The following is a 14,950-nucleotide window of genomic DNA, read 5'->3' as shown; positions in this document are numbered from 1 at the left end:
TTTCTTATGTAATACACTTACTTATTTTTCTGTTTTTTTGTGCATTGTATTAATCTCTAGGTAAAACAAATTAAGTTTCCCTGCTTACAAAACATGAAGTACCATTGCACATTTAGATATTTTGAGTTGTCTGTTTTCTATTTGATGTCAACACTCTGAGCTGCATTTCGTACATGAAATATACAACGGCAAACAAACACACACACACACACACACACACACACACACACACACACAGACACACACACACACACACACACACACACACACACACACACACACACACACACACACACACACACATGTTCCAACATCTATAAATCAGACGTAGAGCTTGTTAGTAATACAGCAGGCAGCAGCTCATGACTGATATGTTTGTAGTGGCTGGACATCAAATGCACAATGTTCCTTTCATGCTGAGCCCCCATGAGCAGCTTCCTGAGGGTCATATCGAAGTGTCAAGCCATATGCTACATGTGTAAATTTGTGTGAGTGTGTATGCTGGAGTCTGTGATTTTTTTGCCCCTCGCAGTGTAAATCCGTACATGTAGCGAGCAGCAAATCAACACATTTGTAAGTTTGCAACAAGCAGTACTCCGATCAGCCCAGCAGAAATTTAAATAGTGTTTCACCACTTTCTTATTCTCTTACCGACCTGGAGATAATGAACAAGCAGGCGGAGGAGAGGAGTGCAGCAGAGTTTGCTTGGCTCATGGATGGTGTGGCTTCTCGGTTTGCTGTTGCGTCACTCGACCCCTGCATAGCCTTTCCGGTCACATGTCAAACTCCTGTCCTTTCTCAGCTTTGCGAATAACCGACCAGCAGGAGGGTCAACAGGGCCGAATGCATCATCACTCTGCGTCACAGCCTTTTCATAGGGTGTAAGTGTATCGTCAGCGCACCTCGTCATCATTTAGTGGAATAGGATGTAGCAATATAAAGTGTTTTGTGACTTTCTATGGTACCTAATAAGACTTTCAGTAAGATTGTCTGGTTTTTATATATTTAACAGATTTGCATCAAGAGTCTTAGTGTTTCAATAATTTTAAGAAGTTTTTTTCATCATCAGAAACAAAAAAAAGGTAATATTTATATTAATCAAATAAATATTGGATAAAATAATAACTATTACTGTGCAACCTAGTTAAGCAATCCTCATATTATATGATAAATTCTACAGTATGTATGAATACATATTGAAATCTATGTTGCATAGTAGTTGTCCTTACAGTCACTGATGATTACCAGTTATACTAACCAATTATGCCTTTTAAGGGACCACATGGTTTTCATATGGATGCTGTTGATTCCTACTGAATTCACATATTTTAGCAAAATGGAGCATGAAATTCAAAGGTTTTATTTGTCACATGGTTATGCAATATGTGCAGTGAAATGCAGGGTTGCATTTCACTGCAAATACTGGGGAGTATATAAGGGAGTGCTAAAAGACTAGTGTGTAATAAAGAATATAATTAGAATAAAAGTAAAAATAAGAATTAAAAAATAAATATAAAGGCAAAGATGAAATTATAAATTAATGTAATATGACCTTTAAGATTCTAAAGTGTATATTGGTGGTTTCTGCTATTTTTTAAGTATATAAGAATGTAAAAAGTACATGTATCACAGTTGTACAGCTGTGATATATGTACAGCATAATTTCGCACATGCTTGAGTGCAAATATGCAGTTTACATTTACAGGATTCACCTGTGCCAGACAAGGCGGACAATTTGCAGTTATGTCATTATTTTAAACTGTAAACATGACTTAAAATGGATGTGAAAAGTTGAAAAAGAGTTGCTAAAGTCATGCAAATAAAAATGATCTATAGCTAACATGCCAGTAAACAGTCTTATGATTTAACAAAATTCAAACCACAGCCAGAGTTTAGGAAGTGAACTTTATTTAAATAAATAGCCAGATAAATAAACAATCTTTCCTGAACTAGCTTTCTCTCTCCTTTCCTGTCTCTTTCTGTTCCTCCCTTCCACACACTCACACTTTCACACACACAGTCACACACAGACATGCACATGTTCACACAGTCAGGTAACAAATAACAAAGGATAACAAAGAAAAAAAACATGAAGTACTTCTTATTATCCAAAGTTTATCAAAAGGGTCATTTTACAGATTTGCATCAAGAGTCTTAGTGTTTCAATAGATTTATGAAGTTTTTTTCATCATGAGAAACAAAAAAAAACAAAAAAATGGTAATAAGAAATATGAATAAAGTGCAATTCTTGCTTCAGTTTACACAGCAAGCTCAAATTATAAAGAAGCTATCAAAAGGGGCGTCTGAGTGAACAGCCAATAACAGAGCCATCCATTTTAATTTCTTCAGTGTAGTGATCAGAGATGGAAACCTCCGATTGTGGGTTTGTTCAGAGAAAGGCACGAGTGTTGGTAATGAGTGCAATCAACTAAAAATTGTTGGGTAAAAATATCAATACTGCATGTTTCCAACGTAGAACTGGGTTTGGAAAAACACTGCTCCTCTGCAAGATGTTCCACGGATATGAGAAAAAATTAACTAAACTTCCAATGTTATGCATCTCTTGCAGCTTTCTAATACGACATCTGCACAAATACATCAGGTTGTTGCAGGTCATTTGTACCTATTTCTAGCCACTTATGGACAACTGAAGAAAGTTCAACTTCCAGCACAACATGGTATTGCTATGTTCTGATTTTTTTTCTTCTTCTTTTCTAGAAAAGTACAAAAATGAATACCACCGTGGTTCTCCTGATAGTAACAGCTAGAGATATTAACAACACGTGTAGCATTAAGGTTTGGTGGCAGCGGGAGTTTTTCTCACAGCAAAAGCTAAGGAGATCATGTGAAAATGCTAGCTAACCACCATGCTACATTTTGAGACAGCATTCAAAGTGAAAAGTCAGTAGTGTATCTGTGATAGATCACCCATCTCTTGTGATGTTCACTCTTTGGTAAAACCCAAAATCTTCCTTTCAGTTAAAGAACTACAAGAATGCTGTGTGCAGAAACAGCATTTTGAAATGCCTTCACTCTCAATTTCTACAGTATCATGTTATTATGTTACATAACTAGTACCCTTTCTAGTCAGCTAGCTAGCACAGCAAGGTCAAACAGACACATTAAAAGTAAAAACAAAAAAGCCTCAGGCATATCCGCATGTACATTTTGACAATCCTATGTAGAGATTTATCTTTCCTTTGTATTTCAATGTGAAATATTGCACTGTTCCCACAGTCTTTGTTATGTCCATATGAAAAGTGTCTTTCCTCTGATATTCTGGGATTGACGACACGTTGTTAGAGGATTTTGAAAGGTTTTTCTGTTCTAATTTCTTGCCCGAGGAGGTAGTAAAAGCATCTAACAAGAAGGTGCTTATCAAATGAGGGGAATACGGATCGCTGTATCCACATATGTGAGGTGCTACCCAGCTGACTGATGTACCTGTTGTGCTTTACTCAATCAGCGAGACACACTTCCTTCAGTTTTGGCTGATGAGGATGTAGCAGTCTTTTTGCAGCTTGAGGTAAAAGCATCATTTGCGTAGCTATAATAATCTAGGGAAAAAAAATCACAGAAAAAAAAAACCCAGCAGCACAGGACAAAAAAAAAAAAAAAAAAAAAAAAATCACAGTTTCAATACAAACCAAAATTGTCTCCTTCAGTGAACGTATGTAAGCTTAGGGCACTATATTGCATGTTCATTGCACTGCTACAGAGAAACGTCTCTTTAAAAAGGTGAACAAAGTTGAAAAAATTTAAAAAAGAAAAAGAAAGAATTTTGGTCTTCTGTCCAGTCAAGTGAAAAACATCAAGAAGAGGAAATGACACAAAAAGTGACTAAAAAAAGAATGAGGAAGATGGAGCCTTTCTGTTTGCAGAAAATCAAAAACTGAACTTAGACAGCATCAAAACATGTGAGAGATAATTGTATCAGCTAACGTCAGCTCTCATTTTATTCAAGTGAGTCCATCACAGAGCTGGATGAGAGTCTTTCAGTCTATTATTGCTTCTCTGGCTGTCTGATACGGATTTAACACCTCATCCAGAGTTTGGTTATTGCTTAGTCTTTAGCTTATATGATATCAAAACCATACACACAACATACACACGTGCGTACAACACGTGTAACCCATGTTGTTAAGTGTACGTTTGTCGCTTGCATCTGCTTTTTGTTCTTTCACCTCACTTATGCTCTATTTTTTTCTGAACTCAAAATCAAGTCATTTTTGCTCCAAGTGTCACCGAGAGGTCTTCAACATGGCTTATGTTTTACTTCACCATCACACAGCTACTGAGCTGCTGCTGCCCAGCCAGGCCCAACTCCTGCACGTCTGGATCTGTGCTTGAGGCTGCGTCCAAGCTCCACACCACTGGTTTGGACAGGAACGGGAAGGTGCCTTGTGTTGTAGATTGGGGCTGCTGCTGGAGGCTGGAGTGGGGGTGAGGGCGGGGTTGCTGGCTGATGTGCAGACGAGCCTCGAGAAGGTAAGCAGCGGAGGCCACGGGGGACAGCGAAGAGGAGTAGCAGGATGAGGAGGATGAGGAGCAGCCAGAGGAGGAAGTCTCGAGGGTTTGTTGCCAGGGGCCGTGCTGTAGACCAACTGATGCTTGCTGAAGAGGCAGGGCAGAGGGGGCGGGGGTGTCAAACATGGGGGAGGGAGCAAAAACAGAAGTAGGTGGAGGAGAGGGCGCCTGCTGCTGGGCCAGAAAGAGCAGGGGATTCTGGGTATGTCCTGTCTGAGCTGCTTGGACCTGAGGCTGAAGCTGGTGCTGGATCTGCAGCATTCTGTAAAACAGAGACAGAAGATCTGAGTCTGTATCCACATACTCTACTCATGGGATAATTGTGTCTAGGTTTTGAAACTACAGTTCCCATAATGCCGTGGGGGACATAAACAAGGAGTATAATATAGTATAAAAAACTGATAATTATAAGGCAAGTTCTACAGTTATTAGGAGCATCTTTTTTCTATGATTTCTAAGTGGATTTATAGCTGTTTATTTGCGATGGACATCAGAGAAAATTATATCCTCGGAAAATGTAAGTTACACTGTAACTAAAAGCACCTGTACCTTGTCTTTGTGTGCAGATTTGAGTTTTGACTCCCAGATGGCGTACAATGTTTGAGTCACCTCACACTCTATCTTTGCCTCACGTCTCTCCCTCTGCGCCTCTCCTCCTCCTCTCCCTCACAGTTTGAAAACTTCAGATTTACATTATCTAATATGTGGACTTTGATGACAGCGTGCTTTCATTTAATAGTGTGTCTCACCTCTGCTGGTGCAGCACCTCCTCCAGCATGCTGCGGTGCTCAGAGAGGGCTGGACCCAGTGACCCTCGGCTTCCGCGGTTACAGGAGGGTGGAGGGACAACCTGCCTCGTCAGACCCTTGATCTTATTTAATCCCAGAAGCCCTTTAGTGCGTGTGTTTTTCCTCAGCTGCTGGCGGAAAGCTTTGAGGCCTGCAGAAAGGCATGGGAAAGTGTTACACAACACTCCTTTGATTCTCCACCGTGACACAGTAGATGTGAGAAAAATTAAAATCAGATTAGATAAATGATGCTTTCATTTCATGATCCTGCTCCTGTACCTTGTGTAAGGGAGGTGTCAGAGGCTCTACGACCCTCTTGGAAGCTGGCGGACGGCAGGCTGCCCTGGGCCTGGGGAAGGAGGTGGGAGGAGAGGGCCAGAGGAGCTCCAGCTTGCAGCAGAGCTCCACCTTCAGCCCCAGAGGCCAGAAGCGTTGACACCTCACCCATAGCAGCCTGCAAAGTGGGGGTGGGACTGGATGAGGACTTCAGACAGCTGTCAGAAGAGGCACCATCAGAGGGACTGACCACGATACCTATGGAAAAAGAACAGAGAAGAAATTAGATTCTCTCCAGCTGACAGAGTGAGAATTAATTTGTGCTTTTTACATATGTTCATCATACTAACATGGAGGGTTGCACTGGTGGAAACCAGCGGACACCTCAGCCAGAGTGTGTCTGCGGGAGGTGGTGGTAGGAGGGAGCAGGGGTCCGAGAGTTTGTGTTGCCTCCTCCTCCTCCAGGTCTCTGGGTCGCACCTCTTCGCTGATGCTCGTCTCCAGCAGGCTGTTGGGTGAAATGGAGCGATTCCAGAGCAGTCTGTTCAGGCTGGCCTCCACTGGAAACACCACACGCTGAAACCGAAGGAGGAAGACTGTTAGTCACTGACTGACAGGAGACACATGGGATGCAGTATTTGCATCAGGGTGGAGGGTGAAATCTCTCAACCTCTGAGCTGTCAATCTTTATTTAATATGTTTACCTGGAACAATCCACCTTGATCACACTCCATCTCCGAGTACACATGAGGAGTATTTTTGGCTGGAATTGAAAATGCTGTAGTCCTAAAGCTGTCGGTGGACTCCCTAATCACCTAAAACCAAGCAGAAAGCTTTTTAGACTTCAAGTAGAGAATGCAGATTGGATCAGGAGTAGTTTGACCTTGATACACCCAGATGGAGTGCTCACCTCTGGGCCGGTGGAGTCGGAGGTGCTCCTGGGTCTCTGGCTCCAGGTTCCACACTGGCGGCTCAGCTGCTGGGTGCGATGCTCTCTCACTCTCTCCAGCAGCAGATAGTAGATGGCAGAGAAGTGATTGTAGCTGCTGCTCTGCAGAGACTGAGGACAAGGAAAAAAGACAGTATATTAGTGGTTTTGCTAGTATGTTTAAATTCTGTGTTTCTTAATGTCAGTTTATACCCATCTCCTCTTCTCTTTATAGCTTTCTTTAGCTGTTCACCTCTATGTAATTCGAGTTAGAGCCAGGTATAACCGTTAATGTAATATCAGAGCGAGAAATTGTTTCTACTTATAAAAACACTAGGCTAATTCTCCCAACAAACTGAGTGATAAGCTTTAAGGCATGTGGAGATACATGGTGGGTTCGACTGGCTTCAAATAAAATAGGAAACTCTCTCAATGTGAGGCCATACATGACTAACTATCTTAAACCCCCATCTACTTGTTGCCCCACCTCAAGACATAAGTCTCCTGAGACTGTAAATGGTGTATTTTCACTGTGACTACAACATTTTTACAAAGTCATAAAAACCCAAACTTCTTTTCTTGTTAAGTCACCTCGATAGTCCTCTGGCGGTCGATGCCCAGTGTGTTCATGATGCCCAGCACAGGTTCGCTGTAGTCGCCCAGGTTTGAGTTGTACTCTGTGAAGGAATGGCTGAGAGTCTGGTGGGCAGCTGTTGGGTCTGCCAGCATCCAGCGATGCTGCTTGATCTGGGCCACACTGATTCTCTTGGCTGGGTCCACCACCAGCATTTTACGGATCAGGTTTTCACAGTCTGGAGGATGTAAACAACAAATGAGTCTTGGGTTGTGAGTGATTTGAATTTAAACAGAATTGGTAATTAGCAGTAATTGTCGTGATTAGATATCAGGATAATGGATACCTTGGGACATGAAGAATGGGATTCTGAATCGTCCCTCTGTGACTCTCTGTCTGAGTGCAGGAAGGCTGGGGCCATCAAATGGAAGAGAGCCGCAGACGAGAACATAAAGTACCACACCGAGGCTCTGTGAAGAAAATAGCAAAAAGAGGAATATTAGCAATATTTTTAAAATGTTAATGCTTAGTCTTTGAACCATGCTGTCTTATATTTTTCTTGTACAAGCTTACCCAAATGTCCAGCTGAGGCCCCTCATACTCTTTCCCTTCAAACACTTCAGGCGCGGCATAAGGCGGGCTACCGCACCATGTAGACAGAGGCTCCCCTGCATTGTAGAAGTTTCCAAATCCAAAGTCTACAAGACACAGACAGAGATACACAGCTTTGTCATTCAAACTTGTTTGCTTTCTCTACATAATTTGTCATACTGATGTTCTGAGACATTTATTGACCAGATCTTATTGAGCTAATGTTAAAAACTCCTTTCTCACACAGAGGACTAGTTGTCTTGCTCTGTTCTGAGAGTTAAGCTATAATATTTCTCTAGGCAAGAGTGTTTGTTTGTGTGCTAATTTAATTTCCTCTGGTTGGTATTATTCTTGGTAAAATGACTGAATTGTTCACACTTAATTAGCAAACAGACATCACAACATTGATTTAATTAGAATGGTTTAGGAATCCCAATCCCAGTGAATACTTTCTTCAGGCGAAAACTGAACAGAATACCAAACCAGCAGGGAGAGAGAAGTTGTCAGACTCAAAGCATTGATTTCTAATAAAAATCAATTAATCCTCATATCGTACGACACGTTCATGCCAGCAAACCAGTAACCATGGTAAAAGTAAACAGTATATGGCAGACCTACCAGCCAGTTTGATATTCATGTTGGCATCGAGCAACAGGTTCTCAGTTTTTAGGTCACGGTGAACGATGTGGTGTCGATGGCAGTAGTCCACTGCTGTAAGAATCTGCCAGAACTTCTTTCGTGCCTCATCTTCACTCATACGGCCATTTGAGGTCAGGTGGTCTGCAGGGAGAGATGATATTTTAGTCCACATTTTAGTTAGTCCATATCTATCAGACTATCAGGATCAACAGATTCAGCCTAGATTCATATTTGCAAGAAAAAAGAAAAAACGAATTTGAAAGCTGAACTCACCAAACATCTCTCCGTTCTTTGCATACTCTGTCACGATGTACAGCATGTCTTTGGTCTCCATGACCTAAGAGAAAGAAAGAGAGAAAAAGAAACAGTTTAAACAAACTGTGTCATGGGCAGCTGGTGATGACGGAGAATACATTTTCAGGTTAAAATCAGTTCCATGTCCTTCAGCGGAACCTTTGCCAGGCATTCCTAGGCATGAGACATTTTCTAACCACGAAAATCCCCTTCTCATTCTTCTCCATATTCTTGTTCCACTCACACGAAACACCAGCCCCCTGGGTTTCCATTATATGTCCTGTTGCATAAGCTGGCCTCAGTGACTTCCTGCATGCATTTATATCATGTTTGTAAAAACCCATCTATACAAGTAAACACAAACCCAAAAGGGAAAAGCATAATATTAACACACAGACCAACACATATCAAATGTTAGAAATGTTTTCCCTAAGTCTGACATTAGTTAGCAAAATACTAGAGTTGAATTTCAAGCTCCCCCTATCTTTTTATTTTTTGGAACAGAGAGACATATTCACATGGCCTGTTCACATGGGTCCTATCTAGCGTATCAAAAACACCATAAGTCGCCAACCGCGCTATGTGGGCTGGAAAGACGCAATTCCCAATCCCTTCCTGGAGCTCATAGAAAGCTTCCATTTCCCAGGAAAGCCCTCAGGGACAGAGCAGTTGAGCTAAAAGGTTGCACAGCGAAGCAATTTTCTTCAGACGACAAAGCCCTGTCTGGGTAATGCTGCTCCCCAACTCTGAATTAAATGTCACTAAATTCCTCTGAATGGTGGAGCTTAATTCTTTTCAGCCACCAGCCCCTTTAGAAAACCAAGCAAAGAATGATCCAATACACAGATGCCTGCAATCGGGGCGTAGTCTTTATCTGTGAGATAGGGCAGCTCTCTGGGGCTCTGTCACCTTGAGGTGCAGCTGACGTCATGGCTCTGAAGAACAGGCATGGCACGTCAAGGGCCCTCAACTGCCTCCCGCCGCTCCAGAAGGAAGATTAACCCCTTAACATCCATATTTTTGCCTTTTTATTTTTTAGTTTATTTACTTTATTGCCATAAAGTAGCTTTATGTTTAATGAAGCTGTATAATGTTTACACTGAGTGAAATATTCAAACCTGAGACACCATGTTTTTATGGCTGCACCTTGTCATCTAATGGAAGTATTTTAGATAATTTCTGCATTATCTTATTCACATTTCCTCAGATCTCTGCCTGACATTTTTTATCCTTGGAAACTTTGGGATCTCCTCAAGAATTTGAAATAAATTTCTGTGGGTTTGAACAAATTTAGGCTTAATGGCAGATCAGCGGCGTTTATACTAACCGCCCCGCCAGTGGGAGTGTGTGGTGATACAAGGTCGAAGAGAGGATGAGACGAAGACAAAGGGAGAGGTTTCAATGATCCTTGACAATAGAGGAAAAACACATTTTGTTCTCATGAGACCAGCAAGAGAGGATGTAAGAGGATGTAAGCCTTGGATCACAAGACGGTCTTGTGCCACCATCCTCTCTTTTGTACAGGAAGGAGAGAAAGATGGGCTGCAGTGGTGAAAACGTTGCTTACCATCACCCAGTACCGAGCAACTGACTAACAGATAGAGATACAATTTGATGCTTTACCTTCTCTCTCTGCCATTATATTTTTTTTGGAAATGAACTTAGTCGAACAAAAAAAATTTGACCAGTGAGTCAGTGGGATAAAGATTTCTTTTTATTTTCACCCCTGACAAGTGAATTTTGCCTGTTTCACGCACTTCTAATTGTCACATTAAATGCTACTGTCACTGAATTTCCTCAGGATATTAGCCCTGAATGGAAATGCCGTTAAGCCTCTCTGCTGGTGAATGCTGCTTTACACTCACTTTCAACACACTTGACATGTCTAGAGAATGGATTAAACACGATTGCCTTTAAACTCACTCAAGTATCTGTATATTCATGTGAGAGCTGGACTATATACTCATAAAACAGTGATTTTTGGTTAATCATAATTTTGTAATATATCTCAAACAATGTCTTTTCCTGACCTTATAATTGAATTATGGTTCCCTGACAGAATTTTTTTTTTAACTTATTTGACTACTTGAGTATGTATAATAATGATATTTTTTTCTCACATGCCATATCACCCACTGATACTATAACACATTGCATTGTCAATATTAAGGTAATGAGCAAACATTATACTAGGGGTCCAACTAATGACTAGTTCTGTTATTGATTAATCTGTCGATAATGTTTTGGATTAGTCAATTAATAATTTTTTCTATAAAATGTCAGAAAATAGTGAAAAGTCTCCATCACTGTTTCCTTAAACCCATGGTTTCGACTTGAAAAATTAAATGAAACATTAATCACTTATCAAAATAGTTGGCAATTAATTTTGGCACTAATTGACTACATAGCTCTACATTGTTCTGATAAATATGATTTCTCAGTAAGCACTGCTCAGCTGCTTAGAACCGGACATGAAGTAATCCTAGAAAAGTAACAGTAAACAATACTGAGCTAAACAAAGGGGCAAAAAACTCAAGAGTGAAAAAAAAGAAACGTCTTTGTGTGTTTGTTTGTGTGGGTATGTGTTTGTTTCCAGACGCGTGCCACGGCCCTCTCAAGGCCAGCTGAGGGGAAAAAAGCGGATTCTTCCCACTAAGTCTTCAATTTGATTAGGAGTAAAGCAGCGCTTTGTGAGTTGGCTTTCACGTGACGCGCAGACACATTGCACTTGGCTTTAACAGATTCTAATTGGGCTTAACGTTCAAACCTGGGGACACACATCTCCTGACTGTTCCGTTTCCCATATCTCTGCAATCACCTCTGACATTATATAAGAGAAAACATCTGAGAAATGCATTGTTCTCACCAGTGACTGGTACCTACGGTTATTCTTGCACACATGCAGACACACACACATACAGGGAGAGGTCAAAAGGGATTGCACTAATACCGTTGTGCTGTACTTATGATTCAGTGTGCTCTGAGAGTCAGCAGCTCAAAACAAGCCAGGACAAACCACCTACATAACAACTGCCCCTAATTTTTGCCTCACATAATGGCACTGCTGCATCAGCATATTTACAATAATGAGGCACAATGCTCTGCACCACAAAATTGTTATTGACGGAAATAAATTTGTCCCTACTTTGCAAAGCTTCCACGCCATTGCATTCTACTCCCAGATTCATGCATGCGTTCAGACTGGCTCAATGCACACAAACTAGGCTGCACAGTGAGTGTTTGGTGACAGCGAGGACGTGGTACAGGTTGAATGCTCCACGCACACAGCACTCTGCGTACATACAAACACATATATGACAAACAGCAACACTGCAGAAACCAGAAAGATTTTACACACCTGGTACAGTTTGATGATATGGGGGTGGTTCAGCAGCTTCATAATCTGCACCTCTCTGTAAATTTTTTCCAGGTTTGAGGGATTCAGCCTGGTCTTATCAATTATCTTTATGGCCACCTGAAAAACCAAGGAAACACTGTGAGCTTGCAAATAAATTTCAAATGTGTAAGTTTTGCATCCAAAAAATACATACAGTTATGAGAAGAGCTGCTGACCTGTGTTTTGGTGACTTTATGTTTGGCCAGTTTCACCACTGCAAAATTGCCTTTCCCCAGGGTGCGGATGATCTCGTAGAAGCCGACCTGCAGCGGCCTTCCCTGGGCAGGGCTGGACTGAGCCCCCCGGCTGTTCTCTGTCATGATCACCATGGCGCACCAACAGTCTGGAGTTACAGTGTTAGGATAAATTAAGGCTCGTACCTGCAGAGGCAAAGACAGTGTTGCCGACTGTATATTACGCGGATTCTCATTTTACTAAACATTCATAGACATATAGGCCTATTACTTTTTTACATTAATTACATTAATTTGGCAGATGATTTTATTCGAATCAACTTGCAATAATTTATATGGAGCATGTGGCTATATATACGGGATTGTATGTATACAGCTATGGAGCAGCAGTATGAAAACTCTCTTGTGTAACAAGTGAATTCAGTTGGAACGAGAAGCCTGGAGTGAGGAGGGTGCTATAAAAATTCTCTTCATGGAGATAAAGCGTTAGCCAAAAGAAAATAATTTGAATCGTACAAATACGTATTCCAGCTCTAAACAAGTATTAAAAACGGATAAAGTAAGTTCTCTTAATGTGTTAATTCTATAGCCATAATTCAGTTAAAAAATGTAGGTGTTTTTTGTACTATTAAATAGAACCGACGGAATAGGGAGTAAAATGGGTGAGAAACTGGACTGACTGAAACCGAAGGGTAGCTTTGGGGTGGGTTAGAAAATTCCAAAATGATTGGTAAGGAACTATTAACCGGTCGAATGTGAGTAAAAAGTCCAGTCTTACCTTAAAGAGCGGACAGAAACCACCTTCTCTCACAGTTCAGACAGCTCTCAGAGGAACCGTAAACCATTCCACAACCAGGGCGAAGTGTCAACAACGCAACGAGGAGGGAAAAACTGTAGAAAACATACGCGGAGGAACTTTTTCCCCTCGTCTCTACTTTGAGTTTAGACAACGAGTCTTTCGGCCCGGGACTGGGCTGCGGCCGGTGTGTGCTTGTGCGCTCCGCCGGAATGCAGAGCAGAGGGCTTCGGCACTCACAAGGGGAACTCCTCCTCGCCTGCTTCCTCCCCCTCCTCCCTCCGCCACCATAACAAATTGATATCCACCTTATTAACGTCACACTCGCGTCAGAGCTCCGAGCTGGGTGCAAGGCAAGGCCGGACCCGAGCGAAAGGCACGGGTTGCCAGGCAACCGCGCGGCTCGGGCGCACGGTGACGCGAGTGCTGATGGAGGGGTTGCTTGGAGATGGGGACGGTGACGTCAGTCGTGGAGCTGTGTCACCACGTGATGTTTCCCTCTGCCGGGCTGTTGCTCGCAGGCAGCCTCGCTCTCACTCCATGGACCGGCAGCTCGCGCGGCTCCGGCGGGAACAGAAACAGAAAGCAACGAGTGATCGACGGTTAGACCGTTTTTATTGTGCGCGCCGTTTTTTCCCCTACTCTGTTCTGTTCTACTCTGCTCTGCTCTGTCTGTTCTAGCCTTTCTTCAAATGTTAATGCTCTGTTACTTTTTTTACAGAAAGAAATTAAGCAGCAGGATAAGTGTGGCGTGTCCTAAATATGCACCATCACCCACGCCCCACCCCCCGCTTTGCCAAGCGTTCAGCCAGCAGCACAGTGAACCTTGCACAGATAGAGGGAAGAATGGATTCCACTATAGATCATTAGTTTCAGGAAAGTGAAACTGAAAAGAGGCTTGGTTCCACCTCAAAATCCACCATGAACTACCTCAAGCTATGTAATGTGGCCAGGGTTGCCCTGTTCTATTCCACTCTATGCTGTGTGGTGTTTTATTCCTTTTCTGTTTTCATGTATTCTATTATTCTAATGCTGTAAAGTTTCTACTTTATATATCTGTTCCCTTTAAAACTTATATTATTGTGTCTACATTAAAGGTTCCATGTAAACATTTTTGAAAGACAAAATAACACAGTCTGCCACAAATTAAAAGTTAAATTCACAAGAAATAAAATGCAGCCTTACTTGGTCTGGTATGACCAGTAACTTATGGTGGCCAATGTTTGCAAACTCACATTAATGAGTATGTTTGCTGACTCCAAAACTCCTCTACTTTTGCTCCTGTTACACTACGTTTTAGCGTGTCACAGGTTAACATGTTAAAATTTTGAGAAATGAAGGGAAACTGAAGGCACCATTATTTTGTAATTACCATATGTGGCCGCTGTTCAGCAAAAGTAATGTAGTGTTGCTTTAAAGACAAATCAAAATGGAAAGGTTCTCTCCATCATCAAAATGAAAGCACAGGAGTATCATTCTCTAATAAGTCAACCTTTGTGAGGGAGTTATAGGTAGTAACCCATGGCTTTATTAATAGTTAATGATTTACTAATTTTTTATAGATCAGTTATACGCAATGAAGAAAAACAACTTTTGGGTTGTTGGTTGTAAAAAATGTATCCTCTCTATTTGGTCATAATGCCGTTACAAATATCTAATATCCATTTATCAATGCTGATGGGTTTCTTACAAGCCAAAAGTTGGTCTTATTAATGGGTTATACTGTAACTGATCTAGCATTATGAAATTATTCATCAACCAACAATGAAGCCACGAGTTATAACTTGTACACTCTTTATAAATGGTGCCTACAAATCAAACTGTGAAAAAAATAAAATGTGAACATAAGTCAAGTTCATGCGGTCACAGAGAGAGAACTCAATTGTTTTTTAACTGCAGCCCAGTTTATCTAGTAGGTACTTGTATCTGTTTAGATGCTGTGATTA

At 41.5% G+C, this 14,950-nt stretch overlaps 1 protein-coding gene across 3 annotated transcripts; it reads right to left on the bottom strand.

Annotated features, from left to right (window-relative positions):
* Nucleotides 1-1,906: 1,906 nt before the first annotated feature.
* sik1 (salt-inducible kinase 1) lies at nucleotides 1,907-13,259 on the bottom strand. Of its 3 annotated transcripts, none has more exons than XM_040148679.1 (14): nucleotides 12,987-13,259; nucleotides 12,191-12,394; nucleotides 11,976-12,092; nucleotides 8,597-8,660; nucleotides 8,303-8,464; nucleotides 7,667-7,791; nucleotides 7,440-7,563; nucleotides 7,111-7,331; nucleotides 6,502-6,651; nucleotides 6,296-6,406; nucleotides 5,942-6,167; nucleotides 5,595-5,849; nucleotides 5,277-5,466; nucleotides 1,907-4,789 (listed from the first exon to the last, which is right to left on the bottom strand). In XM_040148679.1, the coding sequence occupies exons 2-14, from the start codon at nucleotides 12,341-12,343 to the stop codon at nucleotides 4,273-4,275; spliced, it is 2,415 nt and encodes an 804-aa protein (XP_040004613.1). In that variant the 5' UTR covers nucleotides 12,344-12,394; nucleotides 12,987-13,259; the 3' UTR covers nucleotides 1,907-4,272. The 3 variants fall into 3 exon arrangements, with proteins under 3 accessions (XP_040004613.1, XP_040004615.1, XP_040004614.1); XM_040148681.1 differs by having other exon boundaries at nucleotides 1,907-4,614; XM_040148680.1 differs by having other exon boundaries at nucleotides 12,191-12,357.
* Between the last annotated feature and the right edge of the window lie 1,691 nt (nucleotides 13,260-14,950).

Source organism: Xiphias gladius, chromosome 16 (assembly GCF_016859285.1).
Source record: "Xiphias gladius isolate SHS-SW01 ecotype Sanya breed wild chromosome 16, ASM1685928v1, whole genome shotgun sequence".
NCBI lineage: Eukaryota > Metazoa > Chordata > Actinopteri > Istiophoriformes > Xiphiidae > Xiphias > Xiphias gladius.
The sequence above is the reverse complement of the archived record's forward strand: the minus strand, read 5'-3'. Positions and strand labels throughout refer to the sequence as shown.